This window comes from Pogona vitticeps, chromosome 2 (assembly GCF_051106095.1).
Source record: "Pogona vitticeps strain Pit_001003342236 chromosome 2, PviZW2.1, whole genome shotgun sequence".
NCBI lineage: Eukaryota > Metazoa > Chordata > Lepidosauria > Squamata > Agamidae > Pogona > Pogona vitticeps.
The window spans coordinates 266,487,566-266,507,341 of NC_135784.1; the positions used below are offsets into that span (position 1 = coordinate 266,487,566).

The 19,776-nt window shown below is 40.2% G+C and overlaps 1 protein-coding gene across 17 annotated transcripts in view; it reads left to right on the forward strand.

Annotated features, from left to right (window-relative positions):
• The window catches only part of MCTP1 (multiple C2 and transmembrane domain containing 1), a 247,541-nt gene that overhangs the window by 193,358 nt on the left and 34,407 nt on the right, over positions 1-19,776 (forward strand). The window contains exon 19 of one of the 17 annotated variants that reach the window (XM_072992527.2): positions 230-1,057. The exons of 15 other annotated variants lie outside the window; for them this stretch is intronic. In XM_072992527.2, coding sequence (XP_072848628.2) covers positions 230-241 — 12 coding nt within the window. In that variant the 3' untranslated portion in view covers positions 242-1,057. Of the gene's footprint in view, positions 1-229; positions 1,058-19,776 lie in introns of those variants that run through there. One more of the 17 variants, XM_072992526.2, reaches the window with a different exon arrangement.

A 19,776-nucleotide genomic window follows, 5' to 3' on the forward strand; every position in this document is an offset into this window, starting at 1 on the left:
ATCTTTCCTAGCACTTGGGTACCTGGGGATGGAAGAATTTAGACATGACACTGTTCTTGCCGACAGTTAAAAAGGAGCTGAAGTGTTTTTAGTCCAGAAAATTGGACAGAGCTGTTTATCATCCTAACAACACCAGTGTTATGTTGTAGGAAGGGATAGAGGACTATAAATCCTCTCTTTATTTTTTTGTCCAGCAGTGGGTCATTTTTTTTTCTCTTCCTCCTACCAGGAACAAAAATAATTCGGCTTGTCTGGAACTTGATAGCTGTTGTGAAGATAAGTGCAGTGACAACTGTTTTTGAAGGACAAAAATTTGTCCTGTCTTGAGTATTACAAATAGGACTGTACTTCCTTGTGGGAAAAATGTGGTAAAAATAGAAACGCCACACTGTTTGAACGTGGTCCATTGCCATCTATAATTTTCTGAGAATTACTTGGCAGAAGAATGTTTGATGTGTGTTACACTCTGTATGATATTTAAATAATCACAATTCTCATTGCCCAGAGGGATGAGGATTGGTACTGTGTGGCCCAGCATCAACCAAAGGGGCCCATGGTAGTTCTAACAACTCTTGAGAATGTTGCTGTGTTCCTCGGTTACTGGGCAGGCTGAGGATTGCCACTACAGTAAATAACAGTGACTTTATACAAGTTATTGAAGCAAGCAATAGGACTACATACTTGTCTCTGGTGGGGAGGGACGAGGCACAGAGAGGAAATTAGAATGACCTTGTAAGAGGGAAGCAGTGGCATTGGTTGGTCGAGTCAGTTTATGAGTGGAAGTGCTGTGAAATAAATGCTTTATTTAAAAAAAACCTACAATGAGGAGATTGAGAGAATGATTGTTTTAAAGCAGTTGATGTTTGGTATAGAAAACACTGACCTTCACAACTGTTCTTGTACTCTTGTTGTAATGAAGCACTGATTATTTTTGAAGGCAAGAGAAAAAGGTGTGCCTTAATTTATGCCTTTGACCTTTGTTGCTAGTAGAGATGTTCAGTTCTGTATCAGTACAAGTATTCATAGGGTAGCAACCAGCGAACATCTGGTCAGAAAATTCACAGTCATTAGTCCTCTAACAATTAAAGTCCATGTTTTGAAAGACAATATGAATATTTCATTATTGCATTCAGGAGACCTATGATACTATATATTTTTTCTTTTTTCCCTACAAACTGCAGTTATGAAATAACATCACACCTTCATTCTTTTGTGCAAAGCCATGTGTGCTCTGTTTCAATACATGTACAATTGTGTGTACAGGTCTGACAGTAGAATATATGATTTATTGTGAAGGTCAAGATACGTTGGGATAGTAAGCTTCCATATTATTAGCTCACAAGCATTTCTTCTCTGATAAATGTGTCTCTTTTATCCATTTGTGATTATTTTTCCTCTGCTTGCTCATATTTCATTGTAATTCCAGCTTATAAGGCATATCCAGTAAGCCTTTGTATCCATAAAAATACTAATAGTTGTGCCCCATTTGGAAGATACACTTTAGTTTAAATCAATCCTAGCCTAGTTACTACTTGAAATTAGTTCCATTTGTTGTTAAATAGCACAAGATGGTTTTTCTGTTGCCCTCTGTAAAATACATAATCAACCCCCATCTCAAACCAACATGCTTTCTTTTGTCCTTTGTGAATGCAGAGAAAACAGGAAGCTTCACACATGTCTGTGTACTTTATGCTCCTTATCATGTATTATGGAAGATTTGATATGACCTGCTCCAAATGCTCTTGGAGTTGCCTGTTATTGAGCAAAAAAACCTGATATGTTTTAAATTGTATTTTGGTACATCTGAAATACACCTAGAAAGAATGATTAAATGCTTGGGCACCTGGATGCGATGCTTGGATTTCAAAACATTTTATGTAGAACTACAGAAACCAAATGTGTATCAATCTAAATGACTCTTTCTTGCCTGAAAAAGAGGTTTGATTGAATCTCTATATGTATCCCTGCTGGTTCTGCTGGAATTTTTTTTTTTTTTTAATACCATTGACCATGGTATCCTTCTGGGCCATCTCGCTGGGATGGGACTTTGGAGACACTGTTTTACTGTGGCTCCGGTCCTTTCTGGAGGGAAGAACTCAGAAGGTGGTGCTTAGGACTCCTGTTGGACACCCTGTCTGTTGGTCAGTGGGGTCCTTAAGGGTTCTGTTTTGTCTCATATGCTATTTAACATCTACATGAAACCACTGGGAGAGATTTCTAGAGTTTGGGGGTTTGATGTCACCAGTGTGCGGATGACATCCAACTATATATCTCCTTGTCACTTAAATCTGAGGAAGCTTTTCAGCTTTAGACCAGTTTCTAGTGCCAGTAATGGACTGTATGAGTTTAATAAACTCAAACTTAATCCAGACAAGGCAAAGGTAGTCAGTTGAAAGGCAGATCAAAGAACAGGGTTGCGTCCTGTGCTGATTGGGGGTTACACTTCCTTTGAAATCACAGGTACACAGCTTTGGCATGAATCTGGATTTGTCTCTGAGACTATAGGCCCAGGCTTCGGTGGTGGCCGGAAGTGCCTTTGTACAATTAAAATTAGTGTGCCAGCTGCACCTGATCCTGGAGATCTGGCCATGGTGACACAAGCCTTAGTTACATCCGGTCTGGATTAATGTAATGTGCTCTGTGTGGGGTTGCTGATGGAAAGTGTCAGGTACTTCAGCGGGCCCAAACCACTGCAGCCAGATTGTTAACTGGGGTTGGTTACAGGGATCACATCATCCCCCTGTTACAACAGCTTCATTGACTGCCGGTCTGTTTCTGGGCACAATTCAAAGTGCTGGTTTTAATTTGTAAGGCCCTTAATGGATTCAGCCCAAGGTATTTCAAGGACCACATCTTGCTTTATGAACCTGCCTTGATGTTAAAATCATCAAGAGAAGCCTTTTTCTCGATCCCACCACCTTCCCAGGTGTCTTTTGTGGGGAGAGAGCCTTCTCTGCTGCTGCTCCTAAACGTTGGAGACCAGGCTGGCCCCATCATCGGCATCCTTCTGCAAGCTGGAAAGAACCTTTCTTTTAAGACAAGCTTCCCATTAATGACTAGGTGCCTGAGAGTTATGCCTTATGCCTTTGAATGTGTCTTTGGTTTTACTTTTGTTTACTGTCTTTTGATTCTTTTTAGTATTTGTAAACTTACTGTTTTTAGCATTTAAATATTGTCCTTTAATGATGTTAACCATCCTGGATCCTGTTTAAGGAAAAAGACATGGTAATAATAAAATAAAATAAATTAATTAATTTTCCACTGAATGTTAATGTTTGTTGATGTTATACATGGTATTATATAATTTGATGAAAAAATTATGGAAAATTATTTTGCATGCTGTGTAAGTATTTAGAGATTAGATGCAGTGTTTTTAAAAAGAACATTCACAAAATAGAATGCAATAGTTTACAGTCAAATCCTCAGATATAACTGCATGTGCTTGGACCCAAATGATAGACTCCAAACTCTAGAATCTACAAAATGCATTTGTTAGATTACAATATTTATTTATTTATTTATTTATTTATTTATTTATTTATTTATTTATTTATTTATTTATTTATTTTATATCCCGCCTATCTGGTCTGCTGAACAAATCAACCTCAAGATAAACCAGAGCGTCTTAACTCATTGTCATGTTGAATTTGTGGTCATCAGCTGCCTGGGGTAATTCACACGTCATTGTACTGTGTGAATTACCCCAGACAGCCTCATATAAAGTAAAGGCCATTGTTGTTGTTGTTGTTTAGTTGTTTAGTCGTGTCCAACTCTTCCTGACCCCATGGACCAGAACATGCCAGGCCCTCCTATCTTCCACTGCCTCCCAGAGTTGGGTTAAATTCATGATGGTAGGTTCAATGACACTGTCCAACCATCTCATCCTCTGTCATCCCCTTCTCCTCCTGCCTTCACACTTTCCTAACATCAGGGTCTTTTCCAGGGAGTCTTCTCATGAGATGGCCAAAGTATTGGAGCCTCAGCTTCAGGATCTGTCCTTCCAGTGAGCACTCACGGTTGATTTCCTTTACAATGGCTAGGTTTGTTCTCCTTTCAGTCCAGGGGACTCTCAAGAGCCATTGTGTGTGTTCAGTCATTTAGTCGTGTCCGACTCCTCGTGACCCCATGGACCAGAGCACGCCAGGCCCTCCTATCTTCCACCGTCTCCCGGAGTTGTGTCAAATTCATGTTGGTTGCTTCGATGACACTGTCCAACCATCTCATCCTCGGTCGTCCCCTTCTCCTCTTGCCTTCACACTTTCCCAACATCAAAGTCTTTTCCAAGGAGTCTTCTCTTCTCATGAGATGGCCAAAGTACTGGAGCCTCAGCTTCAGGATATGTCCTTCCAGTGAGCACTCACGGTTGATTTCCTTTAGAATTGATAGGTTTGTTCTCTTTGCAGTCCAGGGAACTCTCAAGAGTCTCCTCCAGCACCACAATTCAAAGGCATCAATTCTTCGGCGGTCAGCTTTCTTTATGGTCCAGCTCTCACTTCCATACATCACGACAGGAAAAACCATAGCTTTGACTATTCGGACTTTTGTTGGCAAGGTGATGTCTCTGCTTTTTAAGATGCTGTCAAGGTTTGTCATTGCTTTCCTCCGAAGAAGCAGGCATCTTTTAATTTCAGGGCTGCTGTCTCCATCTGCAGTGATCATGGAGCCCAAGAAAGTAAAATCTGTCACTGCCTCCATATCTTCCCCTTCTATTTCCCAGGAGGTGATGGGACCAGTGGCCATGATCTTAGTTTTTTTGATGTTGAGTTTCAGACCGTTTTTTGCACTCTTGTCTTTCACCCTCATTACAAGGTTCTTTAGTTCCTCCTCACTTTCCGCCATCAGAGTGGTATCATCTGCATATCGGAGGTTGTTGATATTTCTTCCTGCAATCTTAATTCCAGCTTGGGATTCCTCCAGTCCAGCCCTCCGCATGATGTATTCTGCATATAAGTTAAATAAGCAGGGTGACAATATACAGCCTTGTCATACTCCTTTTCCAATTTTGAACCAATCCGTTGTTCCATATCCAGTTCTAACTGTTGCTTCCTGTCCCACATATAGGTTTCTCAGGAGATGGATAAGGTGGTCAGGCACGCCCATTTCTTTTAGGACTTGCCATAGTTTGCTGTGGTCCACGCAGTCAAAGGCTTTTGCATAGTCAATGAAGCAGAAGTAGATGTTTTTCTGGAACTCTCTGGCTTTCTCCATAATCCAGCGGATGTTGGCAATTTGGTCTCGAGTTCCTCTGCCCCTTCGGAATCCCGCTTGTACTTCTGGGAGTTCTCGGTCCACATACTGCTGAAGCCTACCTTGTATGATTTTGAGCATAACCTTGCTGGTGTGTGAGATGAGTGCAATTGTGCGGTAGTTGGAGCATTCTTTGGCACTGCCCTTCTTTGCGATTGGGATGTAGACTGATCTTTTCCAGTCCTCTGGCCACTGTTGAGTTTTCCAAACTTGTTGGCATATTGAATGTAGCACCTTAACAGCATCATCCTTTAGGATTTTAAATAGTTTGACTGGAATGCCATCACCTCCACTGGCCTTGTTGTTAGCCAGGCTTTCTAAGGCCCACTTGACCTCACTCTCCAGGATGTCTGGCTCTAGGTCAGCAACTATATTGTCTGGGTTGTCCGGGATATCCAAAACTTTCTGATATAATTCCTCTGTGTATTCTTGCCACCTCTTCTTGATGTCTTCTGCTTCTGTTAGGGCCCTCCCTTTTTTGTCCTTTATCATGTCCATCTTTGCACAAAATTTTCCTCTAATATCTCCAATTTTCCTGAACAGATCTCTGGTTTTTCCTTTTCTGTTATTTTCCTCTATTTCTTTGCATTGTTCATTTAAGAAGGCCCTCTTGTCTCTCCTTGCTATTCTTTGGAAGTCTGCATTCAATTTTCTGTAACTTTCCCTATCTCCCCTGCATTTTGTTTCCCTTCTCTTTTCTGCTATTTGTAAGGCCTCCTTGGACAGCCACTTTGCTTTCTTGCATTTCCTTTTCTTTGGGATGGTTTTTGTTGCTGCCTCCTGTACAGTGTTATGAGCCTCTATCCAAAGTTCTTCAGGCACTCTGTCCACCAAATCTAGTTCCTTAAATCTGTTCTTCACTTCTACTGTGTATTCGTAAGGGATTTGGTTTAGATTATACCTGAGTGGCCCAGTGGTTTTTCCTACTCTCTTCAGTTTAAGCTTGAATTTTGCTATGAGAAGCTGATGATCAGAGCCACAATCATCTCCAGGTCTTGTTTTTGCTGACTGTATAGAGCTTCTCCATCTTTGGCTGCAGAGAATATAGTCAATCTGATTTCGATGTTGCCCATCTGGTGATTTCCATGTGTAGAGTCGCCTCTTGTGTTGTTGGAAAAGGGTGTTTGTGATGACCAGCGTGTTATCTTGACAAAACTCTATTAGCCTTTGCCTGCTTCGTTTTGAACTCCAAGGCCAAACTTCCCTGTTGTTCCTTTTATCTCTTGACTTCCTACCTTAGCATTCCAGTCCCCCAGAATGAGAAGAACATCCTTCTTCGGTGTCAGTTCTAGAAGGTGTTGTAAATCTTCATAAAATTGTTCAATTTCAGTCTCCCCAGCAATGGAGGTTGGTGCATAAACTTGGATTATTGTGCTGTTGAAAGGTCTGCCTTGGATACGTATTGACATCATTCTATCATTTTTGAGATTATATCCCATTACAGCTTTTCCCACTCTTTTGTTGACTATGAAGGCTACTCCATTCCTTCTACGGGATTCTTGCCCACAATAGTAGACATGATAATCATCTGAGTTGAAATCACCCATTCCCATCCATTTTAGTTCGCTGATGCCCAGAATGTCAATGTTTATTCTTGCCATCTCCTGTTTGACCACCTCCAGCTTCCCAAGGTTCATAGATCTTACATTCCAGGTTCCTATGCAGTATTTTTCTTTCCAGCATCGGACTTTCCTTTCACTTCCAGGCACGTCCACAGCTGAGCGTCCTTTCGGCTTTGGCCCATCCACTTCATCAGCTCTGGAGCTACTTGTACTTGTCCTCCGCTCTTCCTCAGTAGCATGTTGGACGCCTTTTGACCTGAGGGTCCCATCTTCCAGCGTCATATCTTTTAGCCTTTTGTTTCTGATCATGGGGCATTCTTGGCAAAGATACTGGAGTGGAATTGCCGGTTCCTACCCCAGGTGGATTGCGTTTAGTCAGAACTCTCCACTATGACCTGTCCATCTTGGGTCGCCCTGCACGGCATAGCCCATAGCTTCTCTGAGTTACTCAAGCCCCCTCGCCACGACAAGGCAGCAATCCATGAAGGGGCAAGAGCCATTAGCAACTGTAAAAGCCCAGCCTCCTCAGTATAATTAACATTCATGTTATTCTACAATTGTTATTAATGACAGAGGTTCTTACTCCTTTACAGCACAAGCTTCAATGGAATATGCCCATATATGGAAGAGGCTTTCACTCCACTGTTAAATATTAATTGACTTTCTTACCAACTTACCAACCAACCACGATCTCTGTGTTTTGATGCCATGTATAAATATTTGCCATCTTGTATCTCTCTCTTGGTATATCTGAGGAAGTGGACTTGTCCATGAAAGCTCATATTAAAATATAAGTTAGTCGTTAAGTTTCCGCCACGTTTTGTCTTTTTTATTTGTTCTTTTACTATTATATTTATTTTGTTTTTACCTGTAATGTTTGCACAGACTAACATGCTCCCTCTTCTACAACTTAAACTAGAGTATATTCAAATAGATAGTTATGTGTAGAAGATAGTTTTGAGAGAAAACAAATTTTGCAGTGCTGATTGATGCTGACCTCTAGCTCTCATTACTTTTCTGTTTTCTCATTTGGTAGAATAGCAGAGTAAGGTCAGTGGGTCCTTTTATAGAATAAAAGTCAAAAGATTAATAAATGTGCCAAAGCCTCACTTTAATTGAAGCTGAAGCATATGTTGCAAGGATATAAAATATGTCCCAGATGTTTGACTATGCCAGGTAACTTAGTTTTCCCAGATTACCACAAGGCAACTATTAGTCCTGTAACCTTTGGACTTGGGGGTAAACGGGGTATTACATGGCAAACAACTGGAGCACCTGTTTTCCATTCAAGAAAGACCTCTGGCGGGCTCTGCTTAAGTTGCACCATACGTTTTCACTTAGCAGATCATTGGGTGATTATGAAAAGTGACTGTCTTCAGAATTGGTGTAGATATTAGCCACTTACTCAAAACCAATGGATAACTTATTGACTACTACTGCATACTCTGTGTGGGCACTCACTGAAGTAGGCTTGTAGGTGCACCGGTTTTTGCTTTTGACAAGGCAAACTATGGAAACTTATGAGGCACAATTAATAATTAAGTAATATCTCTCTATTGGCTTTCTCATTTATTTCTATCTGTGATGAGTTTTATTGAGGTTATGATGCATAATTTCAGTTGTTATACTTACTGCAATATTACTTATGTTGCATTGTTCAGGATTGCTTCTCAATACATATTGCAACATATGCTGCAGTGGACTGTTTTCAGTCTGTGATGTAAGTATTTGTACTTGAAATTTGGAACTAAGTGAATTGAAGACCTACGTTGAAATGTGCAGGTCCTATGTTAACTGCTATCCTGTAATAAACATTATACAGTGGTGCCTCAACTTACGAAAGCCCCTACCTATGAACATTTCGACTTACGAGCAGCTCCACTCACAAAATTTTGCTTTGACATGCGAGCGGAGCTTCAACCTCAGAACAGAAAAAGGCAAGGGGAAAAGGTGGGAAATTCAAACCATTGGTGACGAAGAGGCTGCTTCTTTGTAGCTCTTTCGCCCCGATGGTTAGAGTAGGGGGTCAGGGAACTTTTTTTACTCCTGTGGTGCAGAAGGAGAAAGAAGAGGCAGGGGCGGCTCCGGATCACCCTCGGGTGCAGGAAGCCGGTGTGCTCCCTGCCAAATGTGCGGTTCTACTCATGAGTAAGGGCTGCCAAAGGCCCTGGGCTGGGGCACGCAGGTTGGAGGGCTCCTCCGTGGACGGGGTGTGCTGCGGCGGTGCAGGAAGATGAAGGAGAAGCAGGGTGGCTCCAGATCACCGCCAGGCGCGGGAAGCTGGTGCGCTCCATGCAGTGGGTCGACTCATGAGTAAGCCCCCCCGCTGCTACCTTGACTGCTCTACGCAGCCAGCCAGGGCCTGTCGCTGGCTGCCAGAGTGAGTGCCATCAGAGGAGGCTTTGGTCTGCCTGGTAAGGTGCTGCTTTTTACTTTTTAAAAGCTTCTGGGTGGGTTTGGGCTGAGGGGGATTATGTTTCTGTGCTGTGTTGTTTGTTTTTGGGGTTTTTTTTCAGGCCCAGCGTGGGGATTGCTTGATGTTTATTTTTGGGTTTTTGTTTTGTTTTGTTTTTTGCAGCCTTCGAGGCTTGCTCTGTTTATTTTTGGTTGTTGTTGTTTTTTAAGCCTCAGCGCCTTCCGATGGGGCTTTCTGTGTGCTTAATGCATTTCAATGGGAAATGGTGCTTCGACTTACAAGCATCTCCACTTACGAACATCTTTTGGGACGGATTAAGTTTGTAATTCAAGGCACCACTGTATACAATTACACAAATATTTAGATAGTGAAACTGAAGTCCATATGTGAAATTTATCACTGCCAACAAGGATGCAGAATTCCATTTCTGAAAAATGAAGGTTGTGTCCACATAATATTGCTGCTTGTGTTGACAGATTTCACTCTTTGATGATCTATTCTAGCTGTGCTTGAAATTTGGTGGTGGAAGCTTGGAAATTTAGCACTCTAGGCAAGCAATCAAATTTATAAAATAATAACAACATATACATCTACATATAGCATTTACCAGTTGAGTGACTGTTATCTATTGGTTGGACCTGGATCTCTGCAGAGAGGAGGAGATGGACAGTTTTATGTGGTAAATGGAAAACTAAGACATTGCTTCAGTTTTGTCATTGGTTGACCAAAGTGACACACTCTTGTAATTTTGACATCCACACATCACACTTGAAATGGTACTGACCATACCTAAAAGATAATCGGCAACTAGCCAGGCATATGTCTTCACGTATTTAGTTCCCTATGTGTCATGACTGTCATTTAAGGGCTGTTAAAAGAGGTTATTTTTTCCTTTAAAATTCAGAATTAGCCGTTTTAATATTTTCTTTAAAGTGTTAATAACTAAGAGAGATACTGAGCATTGCTTGTGAAAAGCAGCCTTAATCCATCATCATGCAGCAAGCATTCCTGATTTCACATCAGGGCAATTGACATCAAAAGCAGCACTGTATGGTATTGAATTAACTTGCGGTAGCCATTCTGAGTTCATCACTGAGAAATCACATTTGGACTTGTGTTAGTCTCTTTGGGACAGAGGGTTTGCAAACTGTTGAATAAATTAGTCTTATTCATGTGGTTCTCCATTCCCTTCCAATACAGTACATATAGATAATCCTTTTATTAAGTAATCCCACTACGACAAAAGTCATGACAAAGACATTGTCTCAACTATATTAACTATTTAGGAGAATGATGATTATTTTGTTTAGATTTTCTCATGCTAATTAAAAGTCTTCTCCTTAAATATATAAATGCATGCCGTACAGACATAGATACAGCCAGCATGAATGTTTTTATAAGACAACCCAGTGGGAAGTAAACATTTTACTGTGAATTTCTTAGTTTAAGAAGATTACATTTTATTATAGATTCAGTTAAATGTGTCAATAATTGCCTTTCTAAGCTCAGACAGGACATTTTAAAGTAAATCTCCTGAAATATTAAAGAGAATTAATTACTTTGATAAGATTGCCAAGTAATCTTGTGCTGATCTCTACTCGCTGTGCACTTTCAAAAAATGTTTTACTTTTGGACTGTTGGGAAAGAAAGCTTGGTTGCAAGTCAACAAACAGAATAATTCCATTCATCTTTGCATATCTAGTCATCAGTTTTTGCTATCACAGTCTGTTATACCACATTCAGAGCTACTTATTTTTCCCGATTTGAAATGTCCGATTCTTTCCTACATTGGGGTGCCTAGCAAAAAATATTCCATATTCCAGATATTCATTGGAGACTGAGACCCTCTGTTGTGCCAGCACTCACACAGCAGAGATTATAGAAAGAATAGCTTATATTCTGAACTGCTTCTTGAATCCAAAATGTGGTCTTGAGCTATTAAGTGATATAAATGAAGAGGATGTGGTTTGGGTCTGCAAGAGAGCCTTGTTGCCAAATTAGGTTATATCACTTTACAGGTAATTGAGAAATATAATCTTGTTTCCTATAAATATTATAGAGACAGAAAGCAAAAGTTCCCAAAATCCCTCTCTTGGCCAGAAGATTAGAGAAAAAAGACAAGCCAAAGTTTTGAATGAAAGCATCATTTAGCTTGATATACACAATAGGCCAATGCAAGTTTAATAGAGGTGGAAAGTATTTAGCATTGTTTTTTGTTTGTTTGTCTTTAAATCACAAAAATCAGCAGAGTAAAGCTAAACTATCTCATGACCATCTAAGCCAAGCTCTTGTTCCCTATTAGTGAGTGAACAATCCAACGCTTGGTGAATTCTGCTTCATAATGATAGGAAGACTATTTCCATAAAATTAATCTGTCACATGTCCGAAGAACCTTCTGACTTTTTCTTTCTCAGTATTTGAAAAGGGTTTTCAAGTGTGGATCCCAGGCTTCCAGGTCCAAATATTATCCCTTGCAGATGAGTCAGAGCTTACATTCCTCTTCTTTCAGAAATTAACCATCAGTTGTAGAAGTGTAATTCATCCTAAAATTAATATACACACAATATGTTAGGGAAAACAGCCAAGAAGATTAATGGGAAACAACTGGGGCTGGTCTTGTGGATTTCCCTTCTACAAAGCTTTCTTTTATGTTGTGTACCTGTGCTATACTGTGTACATCAGTAGTATCATTTTGTTGGTGAAAAGTCGGTCAGCAAACCCAGGAAAGACAGTTCCTCCACATGCCCTCATGTTCTGTTTTTGGAGCTTAAAAGTGAAAATTAGAGGCTGGAGAAAGAGAAAGCCTCACTGAAAGTGTGTAGGGAAATTGACCCAGTCCTTGTTCCTCTGATGGAATGGTTCCATCCATGCAACTACTGTGTTGGATCCTGATAATATAGTCATTTGCCTATGTGTAGTATTATTTAAACATGGTGTACAGGTGCAAGTCAGCACTAATTCCATAATGCTAAAGTAAACTTAGTTGGAGAGTGCGGACAGGATAAACAAGCATGTATTTAGCCACCAAATAAAGAGTTCACAGTAAGTGAAGAAGTGGAGTGTGACAGGATGCTTTAAAAAACATAGCAGGAGAAAGAGGAATACTGTAAGAGACTTTAAATGCAGATTAAAGAACTTCATGAAGATTAGGGCCAACCAAGACTATCAGTCTGGATGGCTATATATCATCTACAGCTGGAGAGGCAGCATGCCTCAAAATCTCATTTGTTGGAGAATGTGAAATGGAAATGTACTTGCACTAATATCCTGCTTCCCATTGGGATCAGGTTGACTGGAGTGCACACGGTATAATGCTAGACAAGTTAGATCTTCCACCATCCAGCATGGTTCTTCGGTTTTTCTGAGAGACAAACAGAGTGGGATGCCCTACATAAAGACAATATCTGGTTCATGAACAAGAACACACTTTTTAGGGAGGAGATTATACACTAACATTTGTTACAGGTCAAAATCATTTGCACCGTGGTACTCCTTATTTTTCCTCTGTCTTTTCTAGAAGACTTTTCGATCAGCTATCTAGGGTTTACAGATGTTTCTTCACTGTGGATACCTAGTATATAAAAGAGGGAAATAATTTTAAAAATTTAGGAGCCAGGATTCAGTCATGTGATATCATTGGATCCCTCGGTTTGGCCAGGATTTGTAATCCCCCTGTCTCCTGCAGTATCTCCTAGTGCATGCTAAGAACCTGCTGCAGTTGGCTGGGTAACCCACTCTGGTAATAAGTTTTTGTTGTTGTTGTTTGGCATCATGGAAGGTGCAACAAAGGGAATAACGCAGGAAGTCATGATTCTGCTGGCATAGTGTAAGGAAGTATCTTTGGATCTTGGCTGTGTTATCAGAAACTATTGAAACTGCTTTTTTCTCAGATAAAAAACTTGGGAAATGAAACATTTTTAAAATATAGAACTGGAACTGAGTCATGGTTTTAAGCAATCCAAAGTATGTTGGGGCTTTTTATGCCTAACAAAAATAGATGTCCATTCACATTTGCCCCATCTCTTCGGTCAAACAACATGTGTTTCAGCATCTCAAGGTACGATCAGGGTACTGTGACCAGCAATGTAGCTGTGTCCATTTGATAGTGCAATGCCATCTATTGATTTTCTAAATAACTATTCTTGGTGTAAGATTTGTTTGTTGGAGTGTTTAGTGCCTGGGGTGACTTAACAAGTGAGTTTTCACAGAGCTGAATTTGAGCTGAGCCTTAATCTTTGAATCTGACTCCTCGGATTTCATACATTGGCAATTTCTTCCCATTTTTCAATGTGCTATATCAGAGAAAATGTGTTGCCTTTTGTGCCATGTTTTACCGAATCAGATCAGACAGCACACATTATTGTGTCAGTGGAAATCTAATATTAAACCAGCTTATCTCTAGATAGCACATGGGAAAATAAACTTGCATAAATGATTGATTAATTTGATTTTATGGATAAGTTATTTGTAAAGTAATTGAGCTTTGAGATGTAAGCTGATTGCTCTTTTTTAAAAATCCTACATCATTGGTATTGTGGTTGAAATGGGTGTTTGCCCCTTTCTTTCTGAGTTTGTTCATGTCCCTGTGTAACAGTGTGTAGAATGTAGCAAGCAAAGAATGTTTTGCATTAGCAAATCATTTTTCATCTGGAGGATAATGATTTTAGCAACATGTGGCTTGCATATTCAATTTCTTCTAGAATCACTTTACAGGTATTGAAAAACCAGTATGTAAAAATCATATTGACAGGGACGTGGTGGCGCTGTGGGCTAAACCGCAGAAGCCTGTGCTGCAGGGTCAGAAGACCAGCAGTCGTAAGATCGAATCCACGTGACGGAGCAAGCTCCCGTCACATCTCCCAGCTCCCACCAACCTAGCGGTTCGAAAGCATGCAAATGCAAGTAGATCAATAAGGACCACCTCGGTGGGAAGGTAACAGTGTTTGGTGTCTAAGTCGCACTGGCCATGTGACCACGGAAGATTGTCTTCGGACAAACGCTAGCTCTATGGCTTGGAAACGGGGATGAGCACTGTCCCCTAGAGTCGAACACGGCTGGACAAAAAATTGTCAAAGGGAACCTTTACCTTTACCTTTTACCTAAAAATCATATTAAGAACTGTATTCATCTATTTTTTTAAATGCTCTTTTTCTTTAAGATCATAATTGCCTTGCCAAAGCTGAATCTTGAAATTAATTAGAACAACTTGCTTTCAAAACCCTTGGATGTTTATTAAAACATTTTCAGGTTTGGGGACTAATTGTTCACAATTTTTATGTATTTATTAATTGTATTCAGATTCTTCATTTCCTCTAAGGACTTCAAGGTAGTTAAGATGGGCCTTTACTCCATCCCATCCCATCCCATCTCGTTTCATATTATTTTATCCTCGCAATGGGTTTGTTACAGTGGAACATAACAGCTATCCTGCAACACAGCTAGTCAGCTTTGTGGCTAGTGGGAAGAACCTGCTTCTGCTAAACAAGTCATTATGGTACTTCAGTCATTTAATTAGCAATTAATAATGACATAGCAGTTGCTGGAGGCTTGATATACATTGGGATCCAGGTATGGGTCTGTAGCGAGCAGCCCTGCCCCTCACCTGTCCGTCACAGTAGAACAGTGGAGAAGAAGCCAATGAGAGGACAGAAGGCGGAGCCAATGGGGGAGGGGGCTGGATATAAAGGCTGGTGGATGGAGTCAGAGGGAGATTCTGTGAATGAGAGACAGTGTGAAACTTAAAAGTGAACTTAGAGTGAGTTAGAGATCTGTAAGAATGCTGAATGGAACAGAGAGTTAATAGAGGTTTAAAGTTAAAATAGAATTGATTCAAATACAAGTGATGAGCAACCTGTGATTTACCTATTGAATATTAACCTGATGTTAACTTCCCTGACCTAATAAATGACTTAAGTTTTGAAAGCACACATGTCTCCTTGAGTGAATGGTATTGAGGCAGCAATACCTGGTGGCAGCGAAGAAAGAAGAAGGGTGAGAACCTTATGAAGACCTGAGGGGATAGGGGCTTTAGAGGAGATCGCCACAGGGTCATATCCTGTTGTGGTTCCAGTCCAGAACTAAGACCTAACACCTCTTTCTTGCAAAAGGGAAGGTGTTCTTTTGGAGCAAAATGTGAGCCTTAACCAGGCAAACACATATATCCAGGAATTTAACAATTTCTTGTATGCTATGTGAGTGATCACTTTCAGTATTCCTGTGCTGGACCCAATAGACCCCATGTGGAGATAGCTTTAAAGAGAAACATCCCACACACAACCTCGTGTATTTAATTGGATGTTTATAGGCTGCTCTTGAACTGAAAGGGATTTCTAGAGTGGGTAACATATAAAATGTAAATGTCATTAAACCATTAAGAAAACTCATTAATACAATATAACCACAGTCATAAGGCTGGAAGCTGGGGTAATAACTGTTGAGGCCTGGCTATGGATAGCTGGTATAACATATTGGCTAAAATGGAATCGTAATACCTCAGGGCTAGTCCATTTGACATTGCAAGATTGCTTTATCCCAACATGGTGGAAAATGCTAGAACATAAGTTGGTGTATTATGGATTTTCACAACACTACCTATTGTCAATGAATATGATCCAAGCAAAAAATTTGTTTAAGCAAAGGATCTTAGATATAGAAAGACAACATGATCTAAACAAGGCCAGAGGATTTATTAAAATAAACTCCCTGAATAGATTGCTACCAATGCCATACTTAAATGATTTAGAGTATCCTGAAACTAGAAGGGCTTTTATGTTATTGCGCATGGACTTGTTGCCATCTGCGGTGTTGCTGGGAAGGTACAATAATACCCTCTACGAGAGTCGGTTATGTATATGTGGTGAGGGGACTATAGAGACACTGAGTCATATCGTCCTAGAGTGTAAAATTTATGAGCAGATCCGGGAATGGCTCATAAAACCTTGTATACCTCCCTTGGATGGCAGAGATAGAAAGGAATGCCTTCAGAAGCTTTTGGAAGATAGGAATAAGGAGGTAACAAATAGAGTGGCCAAATTTGGATGGCTAGCGAATAAATTAAGGGATAGCTGGATGAATGATAATGATAGAATAGGAAGTACTGGGGATATGGTATAGAATATGGAGCTATATGAAATATTAGAGTCTATATGGTTATCAGATGTAGAACCTTACTGTTGTTGTTTCATTTCGTTGTGAATTTTAATGTATATGTATATGTTCGTGGTTTTAATGGTCAGTGGATATAATAATTTTTATGCTGTGGGAATACCTCATACCCCATCTGAGGACCCACCTGAAATGACTTGGTTTTTAGAACTGAAATATGTGTAACTTTTAATCCTCTTGTATTATGTTTTTAATCCAGCATTTTGTAGAAAGTATGTGTTTGTATTTGTACTTTTTAACTTGCTAGCTCTGTGGATGTTCAGTTGGCTCCAAGCAAGTGTATATATTTATATTTATACCTATGTTTTAAAACTGCGGATGTTGGATGACCAAAGTGGTCAAAACAATAAAGATAGATAGAATACAACAGGAATATAGTTATTAAAATTAATCCACTGTTACACTGATATTAAATTGCAAACTGAAACACCAGATCCAGTGAGCGAAAGGAATTGAAAGGTCCTCACCTGGTGCCTGTTCTTTCTCTTTTAAGAAAGAACATAGCATCGCCATAGTTCCATATGGGAACATAATGTATTGCTTATGTTGTTGAAGGACTTCATTTCTTGAAAATTATCATGGGAAGTGTTGCCATATATTTATAGTTTGGTGCATGTAGAGCTACATATAGTGAGCAGACTCAGATGTTCTGTCCTTCAAAGGAAGGCCTGCATTTAATAGCAATAGCCCTATTATATTGCTGGCTCCATCATTTATATCAAGCATTGCATAGTTAATCATAGTAATAGGAGGCCATCTGAGGCACAGAAGCCAGATTGAACACTCTAGTTTACCTGTTAGCACAGCAGAAAGCAAAATCCTTTGCTTTTATTGCTTTTAGCTTTCCAAATTGTGTGTTGGATACCGAAATATTTCCTCCTTCTCTGCACTGATGCTCAAATTTGATCCTGGGGCTCAGTAGTTCATATGCTGGCACAAAGTATTGCCAGACAAGCCAAGAACAAGTTGCTTGAGTTGCAACTGGGGACCAGTAACTCACTGAATCCTTGAACTACCAGGGCTTATCTTTTAACAAAGGAATCAAACCACACCTGAGTAATAGGTTGCATATTTATCTTACTAATATATTAGAAATATTTTTGCATGGATTTTCATATATACATATGCGCTCTCTCTCTCTCTCTCTCTCTCACTCTGTGTGTGTGTGTGTGTGTGTGTGTGTGTGTGTGTGTGTGTGTACAAAACCAGTAGATGGTATGAACAAATGCTAAAATTCAGAGCTGGCTCGTACCCTCTTTGCCCACCATGCTCCACCTCTTTGACACCAATGAACTGAATTCCTGTTGTTCAGTTAAACAAACACCATAACTTGTAGATGTGAATTGTTGTAAGTTAAGAAGTCTGCATAGGCCAGTGATTCCCAACCTTGGGTAACCCAGGTGTTCTTGGGCTGCAGCTCCCAGAAATCCTGGCCAGCACAGCTGGTGGTGAAGGCTTCTGGGAGTTGCAGTACAGGGCATTATCTGCTGCTGAGTTACACGACTTAGTATGCAACAGATAATGTCTACTGGAGAGTCCTTAACTTTCGGCAATGCATATTTAAATGTTATTTCATCTGTTTAACTGCACAACAGGATATCAGCCACTGTGTTTCCACTTTTTCAAATAATATCTTGGCAGCCAGAGTTGGCCTACTACAGCCCCCTTTCCCCGTGTTACAGATTATTGGTTCAGAATTACAGGGCGCTTTTAAACAAACAAAAAAAAGGAGCAGGTGTGCTGGTATACTCGCTGGTCCCAACTGGAATTACTTAGCAGCGCTTGAACCAATGTCAGGGGCGGGGGGGGGATTACAGAGATCTGGTTTCTGAAGGCTTCTGTATTGTTCTGTAATTGACTGCTAAGAAACAGCAGGCAGTATGAACTTTAGCAGTGTACACAGCTAAAGTTCTGATTGACTGTTTTACACCTGATTGGTGAAGGGAGGGTGACCAGCAATGCATTGCTGATTGAAGACCTCATGTGCAAGGCTTGGGCTATCTTCGCAATATTTCCTTTAGACGCAGAGAAATGCCAACAGCTTGTTAACTTAGTTCTGTTAAAAACAAGTTACATCATGATGGAATCATGGTGGCAAGAGTGGTCACTGTAAATAACTTTTTTTAGTAAAATATGCAGCAGATAGATTAATGGGCTGAGGGGAATCAAAATGGGGAACAAGAAGAACATACTGTAATTTTAAAAAGCACTACACATATACTCTGTCTTAACGACAATTCAGATTCTTACAGTGGAGAAGAGAAGTGTTTGGTCTAATTTTTTGGTATCAGATGCAAAAAGAATTCACTTTAGAAATAAAGTGTAAAGCAGCAATCAGTTCATGGAACTTCCCTATAGTACGCTCTGTGACCTTTGGATTAATCTTGCAATGTGAAGCTCCTTTGGTACAAGGAAGGATGATTGCCAAAAGATTCTTCTTCGTCTTCAGATTGGAGTTCCGTTTGAGCCAAAGAAGAACACACACAGAGCACATGTTCATTTTCACTATTTCTGTTTCTTTTTGTTCCTCTCCCACACACCCTGCTGTTTGCAATACTGTCGGGAACCCAGAGAATTCTGACACTGAAAAGCCACAAGACAGGAAATTGAAGGAGATGGAACTACATTTTAGGTCATTAGGGGAAGGGAAAGAAGATTTTGCTACGCACTGTCCACCTTTGCTCATGATTCCAGAGTCATGCTGCAGTATGTGTATAAAATGCAATGTGGAAAGTGTACTGTTTTATATCAAACCTTGAAAATGTTCAAAATGGTTGTTTGTTCTCTGATATTTTCAATTTCTCGCAATATTAAGACACCCAACTGAAGATTTACATTTTCCTGCAAGGTTCCCTTTTTAATGCTTTTTGTGCAAAATACATGGAACATTGCATAGAAAGATCCTCTGCCATGTACCACTGTATACTATTTTGTGTGCTTTAGAGGTTAGTGTGCACAGTTGTCCCTGTGCCCTGCCCAGACATGAAGTCCCCATCTGCTGCAGAGACTGGTCTATGCTTCCGTTCTCCCTTGCCACCTGAATCAGAATGCCCTTGAGGATGGGCAGTTGTGGTCTGTTACTAGACTATTATGAAGGAAATGTCCAGCAACCAGAAGATGGTGGGCATGAGATGTCATTTCTTTTGTATTCTCTCCTCCCTATTCAGTACTTTAACAAAAGGACCGAATGAAAGCTTTCAACTGCCTTCTAAAAGCCAAACCCATCTACCTAAAATTCTTGGGTTTTTTTTCCCAGTTGCACCTCCTTTTTTGGTAGCACACTGTTCTTCCTGTCTTGTGGGACTCTGCTTCACACTTGGCTTTGCTGTTCTGGGAGATGAACCAGAGAAGATATTTATTGGTATAGTTCTCGTTTCCTATCTTACC